Genomic DNA, 24,300 nt, shown 5'->3' with positions numbered 1-24,300 from the left:
AGCGTTCATTTCTTTAGCGATTTCTAGTAGCAAAGCTCATGACTGCCTCCTGGTGCGCAATTTCAACACTGACTTGTTGACTGCAAATCTCAATCTATACTACCTTACAAAGGGCTGGGGTCAGTAAGATAGATGAATGGATAGACAGATAGTTATAGACAGAAATTTGTATTTTTCTGTAACACCAAATCAATATATTAGAATGATGTCTGAAGGGTCATATGACACAGAAGACAGGAGTAATGGCTGCTGAAAATTCAGCTTTGTCATTTTAAATTGTAATATTTCACAATATGACTGTTTTTACTATATTTTTAATATATGCAGCCTCAGTGATGCAGCCTCTTATTGACCCCAAACTTTTGAACCGTAGTGTATGTCCAAACAGACTTGGCCCCAAATACTTATTTTTCAAAAACAGTTGCCATGTTCTCACTTCAAGACAGCCTTAAAGGGTAAAATAAAAATTATTATTTGCTGAATATGTATTTAAATCTCAATGGGCTTACCTCATAAATCAGACAATAAAAAAAAATAATTACCTTTCTTGTAGTTTTATTCCCAAAAGGACCAAAAACATTCTTTCCTACTAAAAGAATTCATCAACCAGATCTTAAAAATGATTTAAATATCTTTACTTTGGCCAATTAAATTTGGTTCATCATTTTGGGTAATTACAAACATTGTTTGCTTTAGATGGAAGTCAAAATGAACATGTTACTTTCAGACGGACAGTCTTTCTGAAGCACCACTGGTTGCAAATATTTCAGAACATTAAAAAAAATTATCTTTATATGGCTACATTTTTTTTTTTTTGTAAATGAATGCTGCAAGCGCAACATATGCTTGGAATGTGAAACTAGACATAATTGGGTTTAAACTCTACTCTATTTTGTAGAAAGAAAATGTATTCATATCATCTCCAAGAAAATTTGAGTGGCTAATTGGTCTAAGCATTAATGTCAAGCACTGATGTTTTTCCTTCCTATATTGCATATTGCAGAAACTTACAGTTTACAGTAAGGCAAGGCACTTGATTATGCTTTAGAACCCTCTAACCACTCTGCAAAACACTGTTAAAATTAATGTTTATAAGGTTCTAAAAAATTAATTAAAATGGAAGAAAATAGTATGATACTATTTAATAAATACAATTATTAGTTTTCCATTTGCATAAATATCAAACATTCTTTTTAAAAATCCAACAGGCAAAACCACAGTGAACAATTCACTGAATGCTGAATGACACCGGAATAATCATTTGACTTCCTGTGGTCAGATAAATGGATCAAACACTACTAGACATTTCAGAACTGGCTCAGAAAACCCAAATATTGGTATTGAAAAAAAATGCTTTGAGAAGAAAAGGGGTAAATAAAAAAAGAAAAGCAGTAAGCTAGCAGCATTGATTACCATTTAACAGCTGTGTACTTTCCTCTCTACCAGCTAATCATCCAATGCTTCGTTTTTAATTCATTACATATTTAAATCCCTATTTAAAACCATTTCACAGATGGTAAGATCTTCCATGACTTGAAATTTTCTGCAGATATTGAAGGAGAGACGAGAGTGAACCCCTGTGGCACCAGGATGGGCTATCTTTGCTTCTCTTGAACTGGTGCAATGCAATGTCCCATTTTAGCGAAGAGAACAGAGCATTTCTGTATGTGATCATCTTCAAATGATGTCTCAACAGGACACTATCTGAAAAAGAACAAAATGATAAAACATGGTTAAAGAATGCCAACAGGTAAACTGGATAAACACTAGATAAACACTTGAAAATTCAGAAAAGCAACGTAAACTCACATTCTGCTACTCAGTGACCATGTAACAGAACCTGTATTTCTGAAAGTTTTGAGCAACTGGGTGTTGCCATTTTCTGTGCCCTTTGGAATAAGTCTGTGTCCCCAAAGTAACGTGCCCGATACAACAAGCCTTCCTCTGCAAACAAGAGCACAGATGTCTAGGTTTTCAGAATATTATGCAAAATTACACTTGCATTATGTGGACAAAGTCAAATACATGAAACATTGCTTTATACATCCTCTATAAACACGCATTATTACGCAGCTTCATATGCGTCACATACTTTGTTGTTTCTCCTTCCAGCAGTTGTTTCTCAGGTTTGATATATAGTCCTCCTCCACACTTTGTTCAACATTCTTAAGATTCATCCCCGTATATTCTTCTGAGAAGTGGTCGCCCACATAGTAAGGCACCTTCAGAGTGGTAGTGTGTCGCCTGTTTGTGTGGCCCATGGATCTAAGGCAGGTGGAATGTTTAATAACGTCAGAGATATTTATCACTCGCATGACAACCATCATTCTTTAACTAGATAAACATATTTTTGCTTCCACTTCGAACATTTTTCTTTAAGACTGAGATTTAAAGATATGATAACAAACAATATTTTGTTAGCTTAGTGTGACAGCTAACTCAAAACTCACAATGGGATAGAGAAAGTGCTTCATGTGACTATCAAACACACACCGGCATTAAATAATAGTGTATAATACTAATACACCAAGTACTAGTTTTTTAAGATAATGCACATTTTGGTCAATGTTGGTCTTACGGTCTGTGGCTGAGGCTGTATGGAGGACTGGAAACCATCATCTGGCTGAGAGCCGAGACTATGATCAGAATGAGTATTGGCATCAGTTGTACAAACAAGGCAAGGCCACCCTGGATGATAAAAATTAATTCATTAAAATTAAACTGTACACCAATACATAATGAAAGAACTATTGTTATATTTCATCAGCCTGAATACGTCTTTTAAATACATACCATCTGGCTCAAATAATAATGCAATGTAACATATCACAAACAATTTTCATTTGTTCTCTTGACCATAGATGGCACACACAGGGTTTCTGTAAGACTTTTCAAGACCTTTTTAAGATCAAGTAAACAAAATGTAAGGAATAAATTGAATGGAACACAACATGTACAAAAAAAAAAGCTTAAGGCTTGAATAGCTCTGCTCTCAACTACTAGCATATGGAAATAACTTTTACTGTACCTTCTGATCATGCTACAAAAAATTATGTTCCTCATCATTATTTTGTTTTGCTTTCTTAAAAAAGATCTGAAGTCTTGTTTTATGAGAAACTGATAAAAATTAAGTGAGTTTATGATTAAATAAAGAACAAATATCTGCCAATCAACTTAATTCAAGCGGGAAAACAAGTTTTTATACCCCGTTGACAGATGTTTGTTCTTGTTTTAAGCATAAACTCTTAAACACTTAATTTTGTTAAGTTTATCAGAAAATACGCCTTCATATATTCAATTTGCAACTACAGCGTTTGGTTTCCGGGCTTTGTGATATCACAAAGCGGCTCATTAGAATTTCATTACAAATAATTCCGGCCTACAGAAATTCGAATGGTTGGGGGTGGGGAGGGGCGGGGTTGTGGTTAGAACGCTTGGTTGAGTGAGCGCATCAGACGAGACAACGAAGAAGCAGTGCTGCTGCAGTTAGTGCATCAGAGAAAACCAAGAAGAAGAGCTGGGGGGAAGCGAGGACTGGAATTGAGAACAGCTGGTCTAGAACAATTCTTACAAGTACAACACGACGCAGCTGGGCGCCGCGGACAGACGCAGAACGGCGCCTCCGGTGTGCCTACACTCATAGAAAATAATGTGTTTTAATTTTAAAGGCGTGGCGCGACGCTGCGCTTCTCCTCCGGCAAGACTTTGTAAAAGAGCATAATAGGACCCCTTTAAACTACTTTTCTTACATTACCACAAACTTACCATTGACAGAAATAGACAGCTCTACAGCCTTTTCTTTTGCATTGAAATCTTTATTACAAGCAATCCTGCGGTTCATAAAGAGATTTTAATAATATGCATTTATGGTGTAATTACTACATTTTCGTGTCAATCCATGTTCATATTTACTGTGCAAACAATGCGCTGTTACTTTAAATTCAGCGCTTGCAGCTAGAGGTCTGCGCGGGACTGCTTTTTTAGTCCCGCTCCTGCAAGGTTCTATTCCGCACCCGCTATATATTCACTCTTTGTTCACCCGCTGTCCGCTTAGAATAATTTTCTTCCCGACCCGACCATTCCCGCTAAATTTAGATCTCGTTTCCAGAATCTCACATTTAAATTTCCGCTACTTAAAGAAAGAGAGATAGGCTGACAAATAAGTGTATTCTGCACAAAATTGTATGTTATTTTATTCATCTTGTCAAGAGTCTTGAATTTATTGACTTTGACTTGAATTTATATGAATTATCTTAAGACACAAAATTCTCATAAAATTGCTAGAATTTTATGCAACACAGTAGGAAAAAAAAGTGTCAGAGAAAATAAAAAAAATTAAAATGTACAAAAATTGTATTTCTTATTTTTATTCGTCTTGTCAGGATACAATTCGTTTATCATTTACAACACAATAGGAAAACGTGTCGCAGAGAGAAAAAAAATGTAGGTTGTACAAAAATAGCATATTAGCAATTTCATTCGTCTTGTCAAAATACAAAATTCGTTTGACATTTTTCTGTTAACACAGTAGGCTATAAGTGTCGCAGAGAAAAATAAATAAAAACGACATCTGTCATTTAAAATTATAGGCTAAGAAAAATATAAACAAAACCGAGTTGAACGTCCTTCAAGGACAGCGCATCCACACTTTGCTCCATCCTTATTCTGCTCTGTCACTCTTCGACAACCTGCCTGTTCTGTCTGAGGGCCGTATATTTACCACAGGTACAGCCTGCTCTGAGCATCGTTATGCACATGCTGCCCACAGACCCCGCAAATAAAACCCGCGACGTTAAAGCATGCGTGCAGTGATGTGTGGTGATTTGAAGCCATTTGCGTATTTTGAGAGAGAAAGAGAGAGCGCGCGCATGGTGATTCACTCACGCTGCTTGTGAAATTACGTCTCACACAAGGTTTCAAATTATGTTATAAGTTATTTAATGAAAAAATATGAAGGTGAGTACCTTACCTTCAGCCTTATAATTATTTCACCTGCGCCGGACAGAGACTGAGACGGTGCCGCTGAATGTCGTGCCAAACCTCTTACGGTCCTCCTCCACACTTAATAATCTCATCAGCACTTAACTCATCAGCTTGAGATCGTTTTTTTGAGATCGGCCTTTTAGAGACCGCCGATCAATCATCCCAACGTGATTATCGGCCGATAGTGATCGGTAGCCGATCGATCAGAGCACCCCTAAATTGCATCTCAAGTAAAAGTATCTTTTCATCTTAGTAAACAAAACAAAAACACTGAGGCAGATATTCTTTTTTTTTTCTTTTTTGAAGTGCAAACAACATTTAATGACACGACTATATGATTTCAAGACTTCCTGTTACGATTTAAAACCTTTTTAGTCCTTAATATGTGGGAGGGAGAATTAAGACTTTTTAAGACCTGCAGAAACCCTGTGACACAATCTCATAACAAATGTAATAAAGAGCTATGCGCCCTTCTTAATTGTCATTTCACCCGAATATCAAGATTTGTAAGATCTAGTCAGTCGAAACAGTATTGAGGTTAGCTGATCTAATTTGTGTCTCTGGAAAATAGTATCTCTGACATTATGTTATGTTGAATATCAAAGGTTGTTGTAGGGCTGCACGATTAATCGAATGCGATTGTCAACTTGACTTGACTTGACTTCTGTGAGATGATGTGGCTTCTTACACAGAATAAGGCACGCAACATATTTCATAGTATTTAAGCAGTGATAAAGGCATTGCATTATAAATATACTTTATTTTAATGAAAATTATAATAAGAACTCAGATAAACCATATATTGCCGTAGTCGTGTGTTTATTAGTTACGTTGAATCAATGAAAGCAGTTGAATCTTCTGTTTATTCAGCTGCAGCGATAGGCATTTTCTGGGTTTCTTCTGCGAGGCGTATTTGGCGTTTCAGCGCGAGAGCGCCCACCGTGCTTCACTGAAAGATACGCATGACAATCGCAGCTTCTGTCGAATCCCGATCTCGATTCCATTTCGATTTATCGTGCAGCCCTAGGTTGTTGTGTATATTTGTTAATGAGGGACTTGTGGACATATTAATGTTTTTAGATTTGTGGAGTTCAAATATTTTGAAGTGGAAGGCAAAAACTTCTTGTAGAATTTTACATTGTGTGCTATGACAATATTCCCCTTAATAACACACCATCTGATGCCTCATCATTCTGTACATGCTAAACTTAAATGTAAATTATGTTACAATAAATGCACATCTTCCCCCACCTTAGCTTACAAGTAAAACATCTGCACAAAACCCCTTATAATCTTTGAAGATTGGGCTCTTACTTCTCTCTGTTGTTCTCGTCGTTCTTGACGCGGTTGATGGCCAAACCTCATTCTGCCATTGCTGTACACATGCACATTACCTAGAAGCGTAAACAGAAATGTCACGGTTTGGATGTATTCGACCACAACCACTGACATGTTGCAATTCTAAAACCACATTTAAAAAGGTCACAGGACTCACTGGTGGGAAATCCACCTCCAAAGAACATATTGAAAAGTTCCTCAGGGGAAATATCTGCTTCAAAATTTCTGTGATGGGTCCTATGCCTGTGAGTCGGATGGGCTTTTTCTTCACCATAAACATCATACTGCCTTCTTTTTTCAGGGTTACTCAGAACTGCATAAGCATTACCTATAGCTGTTGAAGACCAGGAAACAAAACAAATGAGAAGACCACATGCAAACGCTCTCCATACTGATTGCAGAAAGGCTGAAGTCATGCATTTTACCTTTAAATGCTTCAGTGGCACCAGGCGCATGGTTTTTATCTGGATGAAACTTTAGAGCCAACTTTCGGTAGGCTTTTTTCAGATCCTCCTCAGAGGCTTCTTTACTGACTCCAAGAATCTCATAATAGTCCTTACATCTCTTAATTCTGCATCAAGCGAATGACAGATCACAGTAGAATAGGAAGAAAGTAGTTAGGCGGTGAAACCACTATGCACACATATAAACCAAAATGTTCTTCACAGAAATAATGAAGATGTCCCGGACTTTTAGGCAAGCAGTCTGAAACAAATAACAGACCTTTTGACAGCATCCAGCTGCTCTGATGTGTATGGTTTGGTTGATTCTGTGGCACCATGTCCAGAGGAGTGATCTTCAGTGTTGTGGTTTCGGTTTCGTAATCCATCATATTCTCTAATGTTTTCTTCACTTGTGGAAGGTCCTCCATTCTCAGCAATAGACTCTAGTAAAGCTGAGACAAGAAAACTTTCATTTAAATAAGAAGCACTGGCATCTATCTGTCTCTCTCTCTATCTACCTATCTATCTTAAATCCACCAACCCACTCTATCTAATATCTATCTGTATATTCTAATTATCTATCTATATATTCAACCCACTCTATCTATCTCTCTATAAGTGAAAATAATAAATACTAAATTGTAATTAAGGTTATATTACGTACGATTACATTACTTACGTTACATATGTAAATACTATATAAACATCTAGTAGAAGTTATATATAACCAAGAATTGTAACTATATGGCTCGACAACATACAGTTAGATCAATTAAAAGTAGAAAATACTGTTATTTCACAGGCATAATAAAAGATCGAGATCCCAAGGCCTTAATTACCGTCTAACTACAGACTCCAGCTTTTCCGGTGGCCTTTTAACAGACCTCTTACGATCTCCGCTATACATGTATTTACATTACACGCACATCTCGCCTTGTCGGTGGGAAACAGTCTCTGTGCCTTCTCGAGGAACCGTCTGGCTTTGTCGGGCTCATTATCTCGCAGCGCTGCGATGGCTATTTCGATGCAGCGCTCCGCTTCGTCCTTGTTTGATTCCATTGCGACGGCGGAACTGATGACTGATCTCTTTGCTGACCCCATAGACGCAGCCTGATGACGTTTACGACAACGTCAAGAGTTTTTCACTAGTCAGCAGAACATCCGCTTTCCAGAGATGAATAGACAGCAAATTGACATTAAAAAAAATGTTAAAAAACGGTCAAATATGCAAATCAAACTGACGTCAAAAACTTGCCATGAAGTTGATTTGATTTAAATTGAATGTCAAACATATTGGCCTACATATAAATTAAACCAATTTCAATGTGGGATTCACTTCCTATTGCCGTCAAACTGAATTTAAAATTATGTTACTGCATCTTGATCAAATCTTGACTAATATTTGACGTCAAATTGATATCAAGGTACCCGCCGGGTTTGTAACTTACTTGCTGAGGTTTCCCATACTGTAAAATCTCTTAAACTCATAAATAATGATAAAAATAACACATTTATACGATCTTATATTTCTGACTGATTGTCCTTTGTTTATCTGTTTGTATTTTCCCATCCCTTTTTAAGTTATGTTCTTTGTATTTCAATAGAGTTCTATAACTTACTAAAATAAAAATGTGACAGATTCCTGAAGCAATATAAGAAATGTTTTGAGACTGATAAGGTTTGATCTATATATTTTAAACGTTTTTTTTTTATTTAATCTATGTTTAATCACGTTTATTTACAACTGTTTATGTTATGTTTACTTTATTGATAAATTTGTTTATTCTGCTTATCGATGTGTTTGTTCTCCTGAGGTGTTTGTACAATATAATTTATAATTTAATTTCTTTAATATATTTTCTTTGATAATAATAATAATAATGTAAAAATAATTCTGAAACAAATAGTAATAATAATAATATCCCTTTGTACTTCCGGAAACTTGCTGCGGTCTGAAAGCAGAGTGGGCGCACTAGTAAAGGAAGTAACAATCATGGCAAACAAACAAATAGAATCGGAAATCATGATTACATATACAGTATAAAACAGATAGGAATAATTTCTCGTTTAAATGGGTACCAGCACATGTGGGAATTCAATGAGGAGGTAGACAAAATGGCCAAAGAATCCTTATCAAAGATGGATGAACCAAGTATAAATATTGCACTTAGCAGGGCAGAAGGGAAAATTTTGATATTAAAAGCATGCAACATGAAATGGCAGGTATATTGTCAAACAGGTCGGCATTATCACAAAGTACAAAGGAGCATAAAGAGAAGTAAAATCTTTCATAATATTAGTAGTAGGGACAAGTCATTTTGACACATATTCGAACAGGACATTCAAATCTTAACCAAACATTACACATTTCAGTGAAACATAATACTGGTTTATGTGACGTTTGTTTAATAGTACCAACAGTGGAACACGTTTTGATGATATGTACTGAAATGCAAGGGAAAGGGAACGACTTAAAGTTGAATTGCAATCCTTAGGAATGAAATAATTCATATTAAGTAACATATTAAATGATGGTCCAAATGCAGGAAAACAATCTTAAGATTTATTAGGAATTGTGGATTAACGGACAGAATAAGGGAATCACGTATGAAACGATAAACGAATCATTCTCTTCACACTCCATCACAGTAGGTGGCGGTATGCTCCTATAAAGTTGGTTGGCAACCCGTCATAAATCCAGAAGAAGAAGAACAGTAACGTCATTAGTGCGTCGTATCAAGTTGTTAGACAGGACATTTTATCAGACATTTTATAAAGTTTGTTCAGAATGCAAACACAAACAGTTATCTCTTTTGTATGGATACCTGCACATATAGGAATAGAAGGAAATTAACTGGTGGATCAAATAGCAAAGAAAAAAAAATATATATATATTAAAACATCCAGACATAGAGTTTAATGTTCCGATGTATAAATTAGAAATAAAAGGGCTAATTAAAAAAGCATTAAAAGATATGTGGCAAAGTAAATGGGATGGTGATAATAAAGGACGACAATTATATAATATTCAAAAAATAGTTGGAAATGAGAGGAGAATTTTTGGGAATAGAAAGGAAGATAGCATAATATCTCGTATTAGAATTGGACACACTGCACTTAATCAATCATTATATATAATAGGAAAACATGAATCTGGACTTTGTGTTAAATGTGATCTTCCTGAAACAGTTGAACATATTTTAGTAAAATGTAAAGGATATGAGAATGAAAGATTACAACTTACAGAAGCACTTCATATAGGAATTAACCAGATCTCACTTCAGAAATTGTTAAATAAAGATGCAACTATAGACATGTTTCACATATACTATTTAAGTATCTCAAAGACACATAATTAATGAATAGAATTTAAAGAATTATATATATATATATATATATATATATATAACCGATTAATCGGTTCCTGACGTCATCAAGCAATAACGCCTCTACGCATTTCTTTTCTAGCAACTCAATGCAATGTTATATCAATGAAAAATTCAAACACTTTATTTCTAATTTATTTCATGAATTTAACTTTATTAATTTTCACAATTATTTATTCATGTCACACACACCTACCTAGTGCCTTTTGACTTAAATAAAAGACGAGAGTGGTACATGTTACGGACATATTATCATGGAACTGTTCAGTCTATTATTGATTTTTATTTCCACTTCACTTTTATCCAAAGAGACGGAACTATTTGCACTGTATTTATCAATGGGACAATATTCATACAATACTAATAGGCTACCTAGAAATAATCTGTCAGCATACTGTAACTCGCATTAAAGGGGTCACTTGTGCAGCAGCACGAATTATGTGCCCAGCAAAATCTGATTAAAATATTATGCGTAATTAACAGTGAGTGGTGGTTTCAGACATTATAGTGCCGCCCTCGTACTGACTCTTATTCTGCCTGAAAGAATGAAAAGGCCGTACTGAAGGCGGAGCAATTCGACCAATCAGATGAAAGGAGCGTTTCAGCACCGCCCACACGTGCGAATGAAATATTGAAGCCATAAACCGATTTTTAAACCCCAAACGAAAAATGAGAAATCGAGCCAAAATCTCATTTTCCGTTTGTTAAACTAAACGGAAAAACGAATAAACGAGCCGTTTTTCCATTTCTTGTTATTGCATTCCAAATAGAAGATGAAATGATCAAAACGTACACGGACCGACCGAAAGAGCATTTCTGTTGGAAGAATTAAAAGAAATGGGGATAGAAAATATTACACTTAAAACTTTGTTGAATAATGGCTTGAATCATTATAAAATATATAATGCTTTAATGACATTCTTAAAAAAAGTAGATCTGTTTAACAGGATTTAGAAGGGTTTAATTTTTTATTACAATTTTTTCTATTATTATTATATAATTTTTTTATTTTATTATTATTTAGTTCTTCCTATTCCATCAATGGTCTACACTCCAGCCCAGTAGGTGGCGGGAATGCACCTATCGTTTGTTTGCCAACCACCATAAAACTCCAAAAGAAGAAGAAGAAACTTCGCCACGGCTCATTCGGTTCTTGTTTAGTCCTCGGTAATCCTCGGCAAACTTCGACAGTTGGTTGAACCGGCTCAATCGGTTCTTTTTGAGTTGGACGTGGTACTTCGGGCTGTGCGTCCTGCGTCCCGGAACTAAAGTTTTCGATTCAGTTCGATTTGTGAACCGGCTCGACCGGTTACTTACTGAGAACCGGCTCAAAATAACGATTCGTTCAAGAACCTAACATCACTAGTATCAAGTTGTTTGTGTGGGCACATGGAAAAGAGGTACAACGAACAAAATATGTGTTTTACTGGATTGTTGACAGTTTACACGTTTATGTTGTGAGGCAAAAATATATCTAGAGCACTGACGCGATAAACATAATTTTACTGTAGTGTGTTTGAGTGTGTGACCTCAAGCGCTCACTGAATAGTCTGCACCAATGTCGCATGCCTACAAAACAATGCGCTTACAGTTAACATGGCCACTGTTGAAACAAATCATCATTATACCAAAAACATGCTTCAGTTATTCAATAACCAGCCGCTGTGCTGTCAATACTGGCTGTAAGCTTGTAAAGAGAAGAAAGGAAAGGAAACCCAGACTACCTGCTGACTGGCATACTCTCTCCTGGGAAGAGAGACTGGCTGACAATGTGACTCCTCTGTGGAGAATGAGTTATGAGGAGCAGCTCCAGTGGAAACAAGAGCAGCAGAACAACATCTTACTTGAGATGACAAAGCAACTAGCTCAGGACTCAATGCACCCTTTCTCAAATTACTTAAGTTTCCCCCTCCTTCCATAGTAGCCTCACCATTGAGTGATGGATACCACAATAAATCAACCTTCTCTGTCAACAGAGGGGTAGTTGGGAATCCAAAAACTGCTGGATTTTATATCAGCAATGGAAAAACTGACAACATTGACTGTGTCCACGGTGACCATCTCCTGAACATGTCTTCAAAACACAAGATGGTTGCAAGGCACTATGAAGATTTTATTCACCTCTCACCACTCAAACCATGCCGTTTATTTCACGATGGTGGTCACTGGAGAGAAATCACGATAAGAACAAATTCTGCCGGTCACACGATGCCCATAGTTTACTTTCATCCTCAAACCCTAACACCTGAGGAGATAGGCGTCCATAAAGCTGCTCTGGTGGAGTACTTCACACAAGGTCCCGGAGCAGTTTGTCAGCTGGATTCTCTGTACTTCCAGGAGACCACAATGACCCGTTGCAGTCATGAACAATCACCCTATCAGCTTCTGCATGGACAGTCTCATATCTTTGAGGAGGTGCTTGGCTTTGGGGAAATGGTTAGAGAGTCTCGTACCAGCAGGGATTGTAGGTGGGGGGAGCGAATATACAGCGCTCTCTCCCACCTTCAGTACCACGACTGAGGTGCCCTTGAGCAAGGCACCGAACCCCCAACTGCTCCCCGAGCGCCACAGCAAAAATGGCTGCCGACTGCTCCGGGTGGGTGTTCACGGTGTGTGTGTGTTCACTGCTGTGTGTGTGCACTTTGGATGGGATAAATGCAGAGCACTAATTCCAAGTACGGGTCACCATACTTGGCCACATGTCACGTCACTTTCACTTAAGTTCCGCATTTCTGCTGATTCTTTCTTCCAGGTGAATCGGGGAGCAGCGGAAACTTTGTACAAGACTCTTGCAGAGCTGAATCGGGCCTGTGTTGGAGGGACCCTACTGGACGTCTGCTGTGGTACTGGAGCCATTGGCATTTCGTTATCGCCACAGATGGAGAGAGTCATTGGCATCGAGCTCATTGAGCAGGCGGTCGAGGATGCCAAGTTTAATGCAGCACTAAACAGAGTTCATATTTCAATTTCTCTCAGGCAAAGCAGAAGTTGTTCTACCAAATCTGATGGCCACTTTGAATTGTGACGGTGGGCTGACAGCTGGGGTGAATCCGTCCAGGGCTGGCCTATATTATCGAGTTGTCAAGATCCTTGAGGAACCACCCAGCCATAAGAAGGCTTGTCTATATATCATGCAAACCTGATGGGGAGGCAATGAGGAACTTTAGAGGCCTGTGCTGTAGTTCAGACTATAAGACACCAACTATGGCTGTCCCTGTAGACCTGTTTCCACACACTCCTCACTGTGAACTAGTGCTTGTGTTTGAGCGATAGTGCCTGTTTTTGTGAAAGTAGTTGTTTTGGAATTCATTCCGATAAATTACTTTTTATTTATGCCATTAAATGTCAATGGAAAATTGTCAATGCAGTTTCTCTATATAGGCTATTTATTATAGTTAACTAAAACTAAAACCATAAAATATATTTTTGCTACTTGGGAAAAAAAAAAAAAAGGTAATTGAAATTATACATTAATCTGCAAAAGTCTTAGGCCATTAGTATTTTCACCACCAACAACAACAACAACAAAAAATGGTTTTAAGCCTGTTATTTCTATCCTTTGCTGTAGTGTGTCAGTAGGAAATACAAGTTTACATTTCCAAACATTCATTTTGCCATTAATTGTAATAATCCAGTGAGATGTTTGTGTGCACAAGGAGGCTGACACTGACTTTTGCACAGTAGTGTGTATGTATATATTAGACATTTAAAAATAATAAAATAACAAACTACTGTACTGTATATCGATATAAATTGTTACTTGCTGTTTCTTTGTAATTAATTGTGAAATTTACTAGCAATTTCTGGGTGAAATTTGTTTTTACTCTATTATTTTCAGTGCATATAGTAAAAACTTAAAACAGATAATAACTATAATAGCATTTCAATGATACTAAAATAACACAATTAGTAATGGCTTATATTGTAATATATTGATTCTAGCAGATCCCTTACATTATCACTAGAGGGTGCTATTGCGTCATCCCTCCATTTTGTGCAGTGCTGCATAGATGTGGTGCACTGTTAGATATGTCATACTTTCATAACCAACTTGATCAGAAAAGACAGTGTATTTATGTATACTTACAGGATTTGTTAAGTCTGATGTTAAGTATGATCAAGTTGTGAAAATAGGACAGATTCCTTAAGCATTAACCGCAAGTTCACATTTGAAAATATCAATGCAACAGAATAAACATATCTTGATGAGCACAACTATCATTTTTACCTTCATGTGTTATGCTCTTTCTGTTTAAGTCTGGACACAGATCCACCATCATGGGCTTCAGTATGACAGTTATGTCTGCCTGAGAAAGGCTGATGATTTGGATGAAGCAAGCTTACTACAAATCACCTACTGAACTAGGCAAAAACTGTATAGTAAGTGCACAAATTGAGCAAACATAAAGTAAATGCTTTTTGACCAGAGTCAAAAGACTGAGCCATTTTGTGTAATATGAAACAGTTACATGAGTCCAAAATACAATACCATTCAATTACTGTAATGTACTTACATTGAAATTGGAGATGAGATCTGGCTATGGGAAATTATAGCAGCCCACAGAAACTTCCCTGTTTGAGGAACTACAGATTTGTTGTCATTTTAGCACTTAAGGATCCCTATTTCCTCTTTGTAACACATGTAGCTCTTCAGAAAATCTTGTTCACCAGTAGACCTATACTGCTTTTTTAGACTGGGCTAGTAACAAAAAAAATTCTTTTAAAATACTGAAAGGTTTGCATTTGTATTTATAGCATTGTAAGACATACAGTAACTACATTCACAGATGATATTTATAAACTTGTGTGCATTCACATTAATTCAATAGATTCTACAGATTAACATTATTTTTATGTGTCTGGTTAGTGGTTATACAAACAGTGTTTTCGCATAATAGCACACATTGACTTGAGAAATATGTTTGGGCTAGAAGGACAAAGACCTGCATTTTCTAATTTACTCATGGATATTAATTGTATCACACGCTGAGAGTAAACAGCTGAAGTGTTGGCTATCAAAGACCAGCGTACATGGCGTCCATAACATAAGCATCAGATAACCAGGCAACCAATGAAACTGGTAGGGCTAGATGGCATCCTTTCAGCCTCGCCCAATTGCATCATTTTCAACTAAATCAGAGGCTTAGACACGCAAAAAAATAAAAAAAATTAAACCACTTGACTGGGGATCCTGCCTGCTAGCATCAAATCAAATTGCGATAATTCTTTATGGTTGCATCGCAAACAAGGTAAGCGCGTTGCAGATGCGCGAATGCGGCTTTATTCCAGCTTGCCTTTATTGAGACAGAAGTCACACCCATTTTGTGCACAATTTAATGTAGGCCTATTCATTGCATGAGCGCTTTGTCTTTTAAAATAATGATAACTGAAATGACAAATGGCTTTTCTTTGTTGATGGTCGTGAACATATAATCGACTCGTTCTCTTTACAGGAGTCAATAACGAGCATGAAAGAAATGGCCGAAACGACGACAACAGAGGATGTTTATGACGATGCATACGAGGAGAAACCGGGCCCGAGACCTCCAGTGCAAATCGTGTGGAGAAACGTTATATTAATGTCCCTATTGCACCTAGGAGCTCTTTATGGTCTGACGATTCTTCCATCTGTCTCTTCCTTAACGCTGATATGGAGTGAGTATGTTACTGCTAAGTGATTCTATGAACTGACTGACGTTTGTTTTAATCGCAACCTGTTCATGTGTTTATTGCGTTTTTATTTTTATGGCCTAATATTTATGTATAAAGAGACTGGACAATGTTGTAATGTCTGCAATTACGTGTTTTGTACTGTGCGTCTCGGGCCTAGATATAATATTTTAATCATGTTAATTAAGACAAATGTAGGCTATAATTTTAATAAAATATAAAGTTAATTTCACGTTTATGTTCACTGAAAGTCTATTTTGTGTAATTTGCATGTGTCTATTAGAAATACATTGGAAATCGATGAATTAGTGTGGATTTTATATATATCAAATTAAACCGGAAATCCTGCTGCTTTGTATTATATCAGTTCTGTTTTTTTACATCCATTCACCTGATTATGAATCAAACTATAAATCAGACATGGCATTTAACTTTCTTAGCTCAAAATAGTTTTTTTCCCCCCTCATGTAAATCTTTCATATTTTTTATTCTGCCTTGCAACGTTTGCTGTCAGAAGGTATATGTGTGGTGGTGGTCATGTATGTTTTAACCCCTATCGCTCATGTATAATTGGTTAAACTCAGCAACACTCTGCAGTTTCCCTTTATTGTTTTGCAGGCATTTCCTCTTATAAGGGTGTTGATGTTCTTCTCTTACAGATTCAAAGTTGTGATTACTATTCTCAGATATGATCAATTATTGTGTCATTTTTTTTCCAAAAGCGAAAATCTTCTGTCTCAGCTAAATTAGTTATGTAGACCAGTGTTTAAAGTGTCTTGTAAGCATGCGTGTGTGCATGAGTGACAACAAGACAGTCCCGTGAATAATTTGAAATCCTACCAAAAGCTATAACTGCTCCACTGTTGTGTACATTTTTGGCATCACATCGCCGCAAAATATTGCACCCTGGCGAACAAAGAACAATTGCTGTCGAAATAGGCTCTCCATTGTAAATTGAGCCGGATCATAACAGTGTGCCTTTCTTCACAGTCTGTGGCCTGGTATCCCACATCCCTTGCAGCCTTGTCTGACAACACACAGCGAGACATTTTGTCCTCTCATAGAGCGAATCAAGGGCGCATACACCATTACACACTATGTGTGTAGTTCAGACTAATTTGTTTTTAAATATTCTGTTCTGTTTTCTCTCTTAATGTGACAGCTGGAGTGTGTTTCATGGTAAGCGCTTTAGGAATAACCGCCGGCGCCCATCGCCTTTGGAGCCACAGGTCCTACAAAGCCTCGTTACCATTACGAATCTTCCTAGCGACTGCAAACTCTATGGCTTTTCAGGTAAAACATTTTTAAGTGGATGAAACAATCTTTCACATTAAATAATGCAGTAAACATAATGCAGCTCAGATGGCATAGTGTTTACAGATCTGGGCTAATAGGTTCAAACCTCACAAGAGCCAAGTGATCGCCATTGTACACTTGAACAAAGCAATTAACCCCGGGACATCCACCTAGGATTGTCCCTGTAATAAGTGTACTGTAAGATACTTTGCAAAAAAGCATCTGCCAAATGACTACTTACACTTGATATATATATATATATATATATATGTATGTACGTGTGTGTGTGTGTGTGTACACACTGTATATTGTACTGTACAAAATGAATATTATATTGCAGTTTCACATTCACCTTTCACTCACTTGTACTCGATGTTGAGTATGGCAGATATACTATGCAATGGCAATAATGATTAATATATATATCCATTTAGAATGATATCTATGAGTGGGCCAGAGACCATCGTGTCCATCACAAGTTTTCTGAGACTGATGCGGACCCACACAATGCCCACAGAGGTTTCTTCTTCGCTCACATCGGCTGGCTGCTGGTCCGCAAACACCCAGAAGTTATTGAAAAAGGACGCAAACTGGAGCTCGCTGACCTAAAAGCAGATGGGGTCGTAATGTTTCAGAGGAGGTCAGTGGGAAATTGTGATATTTCATATTCAGTTTTATAAATCTTCTCACCTACACTACCATATAAATGTTTGGGGTATGTAAGATTTTATTTTTTTTAATTAATACTTTTATTCAGCAAGGATGCATTAAATTGATCGAAAGTGACAGAAAAAACATTAATATTGCTACAAAATATTCCAATTTTAAAATTTATGTTCTTTTAAACTTTCTATTCATCAAAGAATCCTGAAAAAAATTAAGCAGCACAGCTGTTTTCAATATTTATAATAATAATAAATGTTTCTTGAGCGCCAAATCAGAATATTAGAATGATTTCTGAAGGATCACGTGACCCTGAAGACTGGAGTAATGGCTGCTGAAAATTCAGTGTTGCCATCACAGGAATACATGACAATAAAAAAATAATATTTCAATAGAAAACAGTTAATTTAAATTGTAATACTATTCAAAAATATTTGTTTTTGTTGTATTTTTTCCCTCTGTATAACAGTGGATAATAATTTATAACAGAATATAATTTAAAGGCACAATATGTAATTTTCGCCGCTAGAGGGCGCGTATTCAAAATAAACAAAGAGACAAAGGCGTAGTTTGATGATGCTGTGACTGAGTGTAGAATCATGGGAGTTGTCGTCTTCATCCCCACAGCCAATGCAATCCGACGAGACTCGGGCAGAAATCATGTTCATGGATGAGCTAATGATTTATTAACGTAGTAGAATGAAGCAGGGGGAGGCTGAAAGCCGTTGAAGCGAAACGAGGCCGCTTACAGAACGTGACACACGGCTCGAAAGCAGCGGAGCTTTTATTATGCCACAGTCGACCGCTTCCGCTCCTTCCGGTCGTGAGTATGTGGGGTAAAGCAACGCTGTTTTATCATGCTAGATACTTTTGAACGTTCTGTCTCTGTGCGGTCGTCACCTGTCTAATAAAACGCATAACATATTAAAGCGTCTTTGGTGTTTCCATGTTTTCTACAAAACAAAACTGTAAATCGAGGGGTTATGAACTCATTGGCAGGCGACACAATGACACTATGGACACGGTCCGTGTCACTAGTTAAAATTGCTTATTTCTCTGGATTTAAACATTCATCGAAACATTTGGGATAATGCAAGTACACAAGTCAGCAAAATATATAACACTGTTCTAGTAGTTTTTGGATATTTTAATAAAAAAATCTTACATAGTGTGCCTTTAATGTTGCTTTATATTGGCTTTTAAAAGTCTTCTGTTTTGATTTATATATTTGGATGTACTCAAAACTGATATTCGAAACTTTATACAATTGTGCTGAATAATTTAATGAGAATTCACTGGATGAAAACCTGCGAAGTACAAAACGGGACAAACTTTGATCCAAGTTTAGTCATTTCTTATGACTTGAAAAGGCTGTATTAGTTAACATATTCATTATGCCTCTGTGACCCCGCAATTATGAGCCGTCATCTGAACCAGGTCCCATATTTGGCACTAGGTAGTGTGGAATAATCAATATCCCTTCCCATCACTTTTAATGACATCCAACAAAAGTCCGGAGCTTTTTGATAAGAGTTTAAGAACATGTTTCATAGAATTGCTAGATAAGATAGTGGGAGAATAACTGGTTAGTCAGCATTTCACTGCATGTTGTGTTCCAGCTGAGGTTTAACAGCTGATGTTATTTCAGGAAATCTATGACATTCATAAGAAGAACATGTCACAATCATGTAGAGCAGTGATAAAATGACTATAGAAATTGTTGTTTTTGATCTTTCATTTCTATGTCCTTAGGCATTACAAGTTATCTGTGGTGGTGATGTGCTTTCTCATCCCCACGTTTGTACCTTGGTTCTTTTGGGAAGAGAGTCTTTTGACCAGTTACTTAGTTCCTTGTCTGTTGAGATATACTGTGGTCCTTAATGCGACCTGGCTGGTCAACAGTGCAGCTCACATGTGGGGAATGAGGCCCTATGACCACAACATCAATCCCAGAGAGAACAAGTTTGTTGCCTTCAGTGCCATCGGTAAGAACAGTCTTTTCTTTTCCAGCTTAATATTAATTAATTAATTCAACTTTGTTGAAAAATGTTTAAATCATCAGGATTATTGATCAATAGAAAGAAGAACAAAATTAATTTGAAATAAACATTTTATATGTACTGATTGGAAAATATATACTTCATTTAATTTCAGGTGAAGGATTTCACAACTATCATCACACATTCCCCCATGATTATGCTACAAGCGAGTTTGGCAGTCGGCTGAACGTGACCAAAGCATTTATAGATCTCATGTGCTTCTTTGGACTGGCCAAGAATTGCAGGAGGGTAACTCGTGAGACCATCATGGCCCGTGTTAAACGCTCCGGTGATGGCAGCCACAAAAGTGGTTGATTTGTTCAGTACATATCAGAAAACAAACAAACAAACAAAAAAAGTTATAAGCCAACATATACAAAAGCATTTGCAGCATTTCTTATTGTGCAATGAAGATTGATCTATATATATTCTCATTTGAAATAAGAAACTCTAGAGTGTGTTGGACTAATATGTGTTCTTAAGAATTCTTTCCTTTTCATGAAGTGTACTGGACTGTGGAATATTATTTTCGGAGATAGTAAAGGCCATAGTTTGGAAGGATAATTATGTCTCAGTCTGCCTCAAGAGGCAAGAGATGGTACTTCACTAGTTAAACAGCTATGTGCCTCATTACAGCCCTCTCTCATGAATAGGTTGACCCATGTTTTCTCTCGCTAAGCAGTTACTGTTCTGATTTAAAAATATCATTCCAGCGAGCTATGCAAGCTGTAAAATTAAGATGACATACTATTAATATGCTGGCACTATTTTACATTTTCTGAAATGATAAAAGCTGATTTCCATCTAAAACTGAAATAACTTTAATGACCACCAAAAGATTTATAGGTCAGTATATGTAGTCAAATATGTGACCCTGGACCACAAAACCTGTCTTAAGTCGCTGGGGTGAGGGTAACTCGTGAGACCATCATGGCCCGTGTTAAACGCTCCGGTGATGGCAGCCACAAAAGTGGTTGATTTGTTCAGTACATATCAGAAAACAAACAAACAAACAAAAAAAGTTATAAGCCAACATATACAAAAGCATTTGCAGCATTTCTTATTGTGCAATGAAGATTGATCTATATATATTCTCATTTGAAATAAGAAACTCTAGAGTGTGTTGGACTAATATGTGTTCTTAAGAATTCTTTCCTTTTCATGAAGTGTACTGGACTGTGGAATATTATTTTCGGAGATAGTAAAGGCCATAGTTTGGAAGGATAATTATGTCTCAGTCTGCCTCAAGAGGCAAGAGATGGTACTTCACTAGTTAAACAGCTATGTGCCTCATTACAGCCCTCTCTCATGAATAGGTTGACCCATGTTTCTCTCGCTAAGCAGTTACTGTTCTGATTTAAAAATATCATTCCAGCGAGCTATGCAAGCTGTAAAATTAAGATGACCTATTAATATGCTGGCACTATTTTACATTTTCTGAAATGATAAAAGCTGATTTCCATCTAAAACTGAAATAACTTTAATGACCACCAAAAGATTTCTAGGTCAGTATATGTAGTCAAATATGTGACCCTGGACCACAAAATCTGTCTTAAGTCGCTGGGGTATATTTTTAGCAATAGCCAAAAAAAACATTGTATGGGTCAAAATTATCGATTTTTCTTTTATGCCAAAAATCATTAGGATATTAATTAAAGATCATGTTCCATGAAGATATTTTGTAAATTTCCTAACGTAAATATATCAAAACTTAAATTTTGATTAGTAATATGCATTGGCAAAAACTTCATTTGGACAACTTTAAAGGCAACCGTAAATATATCAAAACTTAAATTTTGATTAGTAATATGCATTGGCAAAAACTTCATTTGGACAACTTTAAAGGCATTTTTCTCAGTGTTTAGATTTTTTTTGCACCCTCAGATTCCAGATTATTCAGTTTTCAGATGATGTATAAATCTCAATTTTTAAAAATGGACCCTTATGACTGGTTTTGTGGTCCAGGGTCACATATAAGAGTGTGCCACAGAAAATCCATGGGAAAATTGTTCTCAATTGAGTTAAAATGTTGACTTTATGTTGAGTTTTGTTTAGAATGGATTTGTTAGTACTGACAGTATGCATGGAAATACATTTTCTGGCATTATTGATAAAATATTTACATTTTTATTTACATTTTTTTATTTATTATAATTTATTTTTAGAAAATATTCTACATGCCAATGCGAAGGTCCTCAGAGCAGTGGTGCTTATAACAAGGAATTCCCTCAAGTAAAATGAGCAATTCAGTTTAATTTCTTAATGATCATTTTCCATGTTGCATAGCTCTTTATCTGGTTTCCTTGGACTCCTGTGGTCCTGTAAAAAAGTACCTGGCAAACGACCAGGTATATGGTGAACTCTTTTCTAATTACAGATATATTGAAGTATCAAAGGACTATTTCAAGTATTATGAAAATTATTTAACCAAAAAAACAGTCTGAAAGAAATGTGACTTTTAAGGTATAAATATTAAGGTGCACACTTATTCTAGCATATTTATTATAGGACATTTTATTTATAGGACACTTATGATATAATCCAAGGATTGGAATATTTAATCGTCTTCATCAAATCTTGCCCTTTGCCTTTTAGAATAGGCCTGTGTACCTTCAGATTTTGGGTTCGACTCAAAATTGAAAATACGAAGATGATTCATAGCATCAGAAAAATTATTTCAAACTTAGGAAGTTTTAAGTCATTCAGGGTGGACTCTTTTCTTGGCTCTTCTGTGACGAATGAATGATCCCTACATATATTTTTTTTTCTCATAAATGTTTGATAGGTTGATATGGGTATGCATTTTTCCAAATGCAAAAAATAAATATATTCTCACCAAATGCTTTATATATTTAAAACATACACCCATGTTTAAGAAGGAAACACAAATTGACACTATTTTACAGCTCAAATTATTTATACAGTGTTGACCTTTGATGTCTGAGAGCCTTAATGGGCACATTTTCAAGGAATGTTGTTGGTACCATAAACCAAAATTTCTATAAGTGTCAGAGTTTTGCGAATTGTACCGTGAGTTTTATGAATCAATATTAATCTTTTCTTAATTGAATAAAATGTGTGTATATCTGAAAATGTAGTCTCAGCAAGCCTTCTTTTGTAGCGTTGACCACAGTTTATATTCATAAGCGGGTGAGACCACCATGTCAGTTTTTAAAGAAAAATTAATAGCTACAATTTACTCTGTGCGATTTATCCGATGATTTAAACGGTCATCCGTGCGTGAAAATGATAGCGGTGCATTAGCTTCGTGAAAAATGTTTTCAAAATATAGTATTTTGACTATTTGATTTATGGTTTTATATAGCCCAAAATTAAAAAAAAAAAAAAAATCATAAAAATAGATGAATTAATTAGGCCTAATTTATTTATCGAAATCTGAACCTGCATTACTAAATTCCTGCTTTTTAATTGGTAGTTTTGTTTATATTTCATCTGCGAAAGAATAACATTTTTTGGGAGTAGTTAATTAAGTCTAAAGTAGGCCAAGTAATTAGTCTAAGTAAAACGGAGATTGCGCATCGTTTTAAAATAAAGAATATATTCATTTTGGAACGTTTCTTTTATATTTTTACAGTAGCCTGTAATGTAGGCTACTCACATTCAAATAGACCAAACAGAGGATTTAGAAATGAATTTAGAAATCTCTTTATAGCGGCAAATTCGTTTTACTTCAGTCTCATGGAAGCCTTTCAGAGCATAATCCAAAAACATCCCTCTGGAATCTCCCAAATAACTTTACTAATCCTAATTTGCAAACGAGAAGATACGCGGACGTCAAAGAAGCAGAACCTAAAGGTCATGGAGGGTCAGCTAAGGACTAAACTGAGAGAAAAGGTAAAATAACAAAAAAAAGTGTCATGAAGTCCTGGAAAAAAAAAAAAAACTCGCAAACAATCGTATTGATTATCCTCCTTATTTATAATTATATGTAAATCTTATTCAACTCCTCGCGCGCATGGATTCAGCTTTGCTGCTTTGAAACGTAATAAGTTTAACGGAATCAAAAATTTTAATTTTAATAAATGTTTAAACTATTTTAATTGAATCCAATTTATTTAAACGTAGCCTAGCCTACTGGCTAAATTGGTAAATTGAATCTAACGTTTAATATAAACTCCTCAAAATAACATTGGTCGTTTGATCCAGCAGATAATGTCAGCAATCCCTGAGCTTTATCAGCCACTACCAGTGTTGGGGTAACGCATTACAAGTAACGCGAGTTACGTAATCAGATTACTTTTTTTCAAGTAACTAGTAAAGTAATGCATTACTTTTTAATTTACAAGAGAATATCTGAGTTACTTTTTTCAAATAAGTAGGCTAACGCAAGTTACTTTTTTTTTTCCAATTTATTGATTGACAGCTCTCCTGTCCCCATGCTGAGAGAAACCAGATGTTACTGTAGTTCCAAAATAAATATGAATATGCATTAATTCATCTCACTCACTCACAAAAAAAAAA

The 24,300-nt window shown here is 36.1% G+C and overlaps 2 protein-coding genes and 1 pseudogene across 6 annotated transcripts; 2 read left to right on the top strand and 1 right to left on the bottom strand.

Annotated features, from left to right (window-relative positions):
- Positions 1 to 1,127: 1,127 nt before the first annotated feature.
- LOC107673930 (dnaJ homolog subfamily B member 12-like) lies at positions 1,128 to 12,084 on the bottom strand. Of its 2 annotated transcripts, none has more exons than XM_016467756.1 (10): positions 11,875 to 12,084; positions 7,691 to 7,874; positions 7,045 to 7,216; positions 6,747 to 6,892; positions 6,479 to 6,655; positions 6,298 to 6,377; positions 2,579 to 2,688; positions 2,093 to 2,265; positions 1,810 to 1,944; positions 1,128 to 1,704 (listed from the first exon to the last, which is right to left on the bottom strand). In XM_016467756.1, exons 1-9 carry the CDS (start codon positions 12,067 to 12,069, stop codon positions 1,820 to 1,822), a joined length of 1,362 nt encoding a protein of 453 aa, XP_016323242.1. In that variant the 5' UTR covers positions 12,070 to 12,084; the 3' UTR covers positions 1,128 to 1,704; positions 1,810 to 1,819. The 2 variants fall into 2 exon arrangements, with proteins under 2 accessions (XP_016323242.1, XP_016323243.1); XM_016467757.1 differs by having other exon boundaries at positions 1,128 to 1,700.
- On the top strand, positions 11,465 to 20,839 carry LOC107673932 (acyl-CoA desaturase-like). 4 transcript variants are annotated; one of them, XM_016467761.1, is made up of 8 exons: positions 11,496 to 11,550; positions 14,408 to 14,530; positions 15,604 to 15,805; positions 16,983 to 17,113; positions 17,551 to 17,756; positions 19,532 to 19,764; positions 19,934 to 20,067; positions 20,731 to 20,839. In XM_016467761.1, the coding sequence occupies exons 2-8, from the start codon at positions 14,471 to 14,473 to the stop codon at positions 20,794 to 20,796; spliced, it is 1,032 nt and encodes a 343-aa protein (XP_016323247.1). In that variant the 5' UTR covers positions 11,496 to 11,550; positions 14,408 to 14,470; the 3' UTR covers positions 20,797 to 20,839. The 4 variants fall into 4 exon arrangements, with proteins under 4 accessions (XP_016323249.1, XP_016323247.1, XP_016323246.1 ...); XM_016467760.1 differs by lacking the exon at positions 20,731 to 20,839 and having other exon boundaries at positions 11,497 to 11,550; positions 19,934 to 20,176; XM_016467763.1 differs by lacking the exons at positions 14,408 to 14,530; positions 20,731 to 20,839 and having other exon boundaries at positions 11,465 to 11,550; positions 19,934 to 20,176.
- On the top strand, positions 12,359 to 13,459 carry LOC107673866 (tRNA (uracil(54)-C(5))-methyltransferase homolog-B-like; annotated as a pseudogene).
- Positions 20,840 to 24,300: the final 3,461 nt, after the last annotated feature.

Source organism: Sinocyclocheilus anshuiensis, unplaced genomic scaffold, assembly GCF_001515605.1.
Source record: "Sinocyclocheilus anshuiensis isolate Anshui unplaced genomic scaffold, SAMN03320099.WGS_v1.1 scaffold292, whole genome shotgun sequence".
Taxonomy (NCBI): Eukaryota; Metazoa; Chordata; class Actinopteri; order Cypriniformes; family Cyprinidae; genus Sinocyclocheilus; species Sinocyclocheilus anshuiensis.
The sequence above is the reverse complement of the archived record's forward strand: the minus strand, read 5'-3'. Positions and strand labels throughout refer to the sequence as shown.

Bases quoted from the DNA above. Each gene is read 5' to 3' on its own strand.
- LOC107673932 (XM_016467761.1), top strand. From the start codon at position 14,471: ATGATTTGGATGAAGCAAGCTTACTACAAATCACCTACTGAACTAGGC. The intron at 14,531-15,603 runs GTAAGTGCACAA...TTCTCTTTACAG, and splicing joins AACTAGGCAAAAACTGTATA to GAGTCAATAACGAGCATGAA. The intron at 15,806-16,982 runs GTGAGTATGTTA...TTAATGTGACAG, and splicing joins TTCCTTAACGCTGATATGGA to CTGGAGTGTGTTTCATGGTA.
- LOC107673930 (XM_016467756.1), bottom strand. From the start codon at position 12,069: ATGGAAGGAGGGGGAAACTTAAGTAATTTGAGAAAGGGTGCATTGAGT. The intron at 7,875-11,874 runs GTAGTCTGGGTT...AAACGTCATCAG, and splicing joins GAGAGTATGCCAGTCAGCAG to GCTGCGTCTATGGGGTCAGC. The intron at 7,217-7,690 runs GTGCGTGTAATG...TTCTTGTCTCAG, and splicing joins TCCCACCGACAAGGCGAGAT to CTTTACTAGAGTCTATTGCT.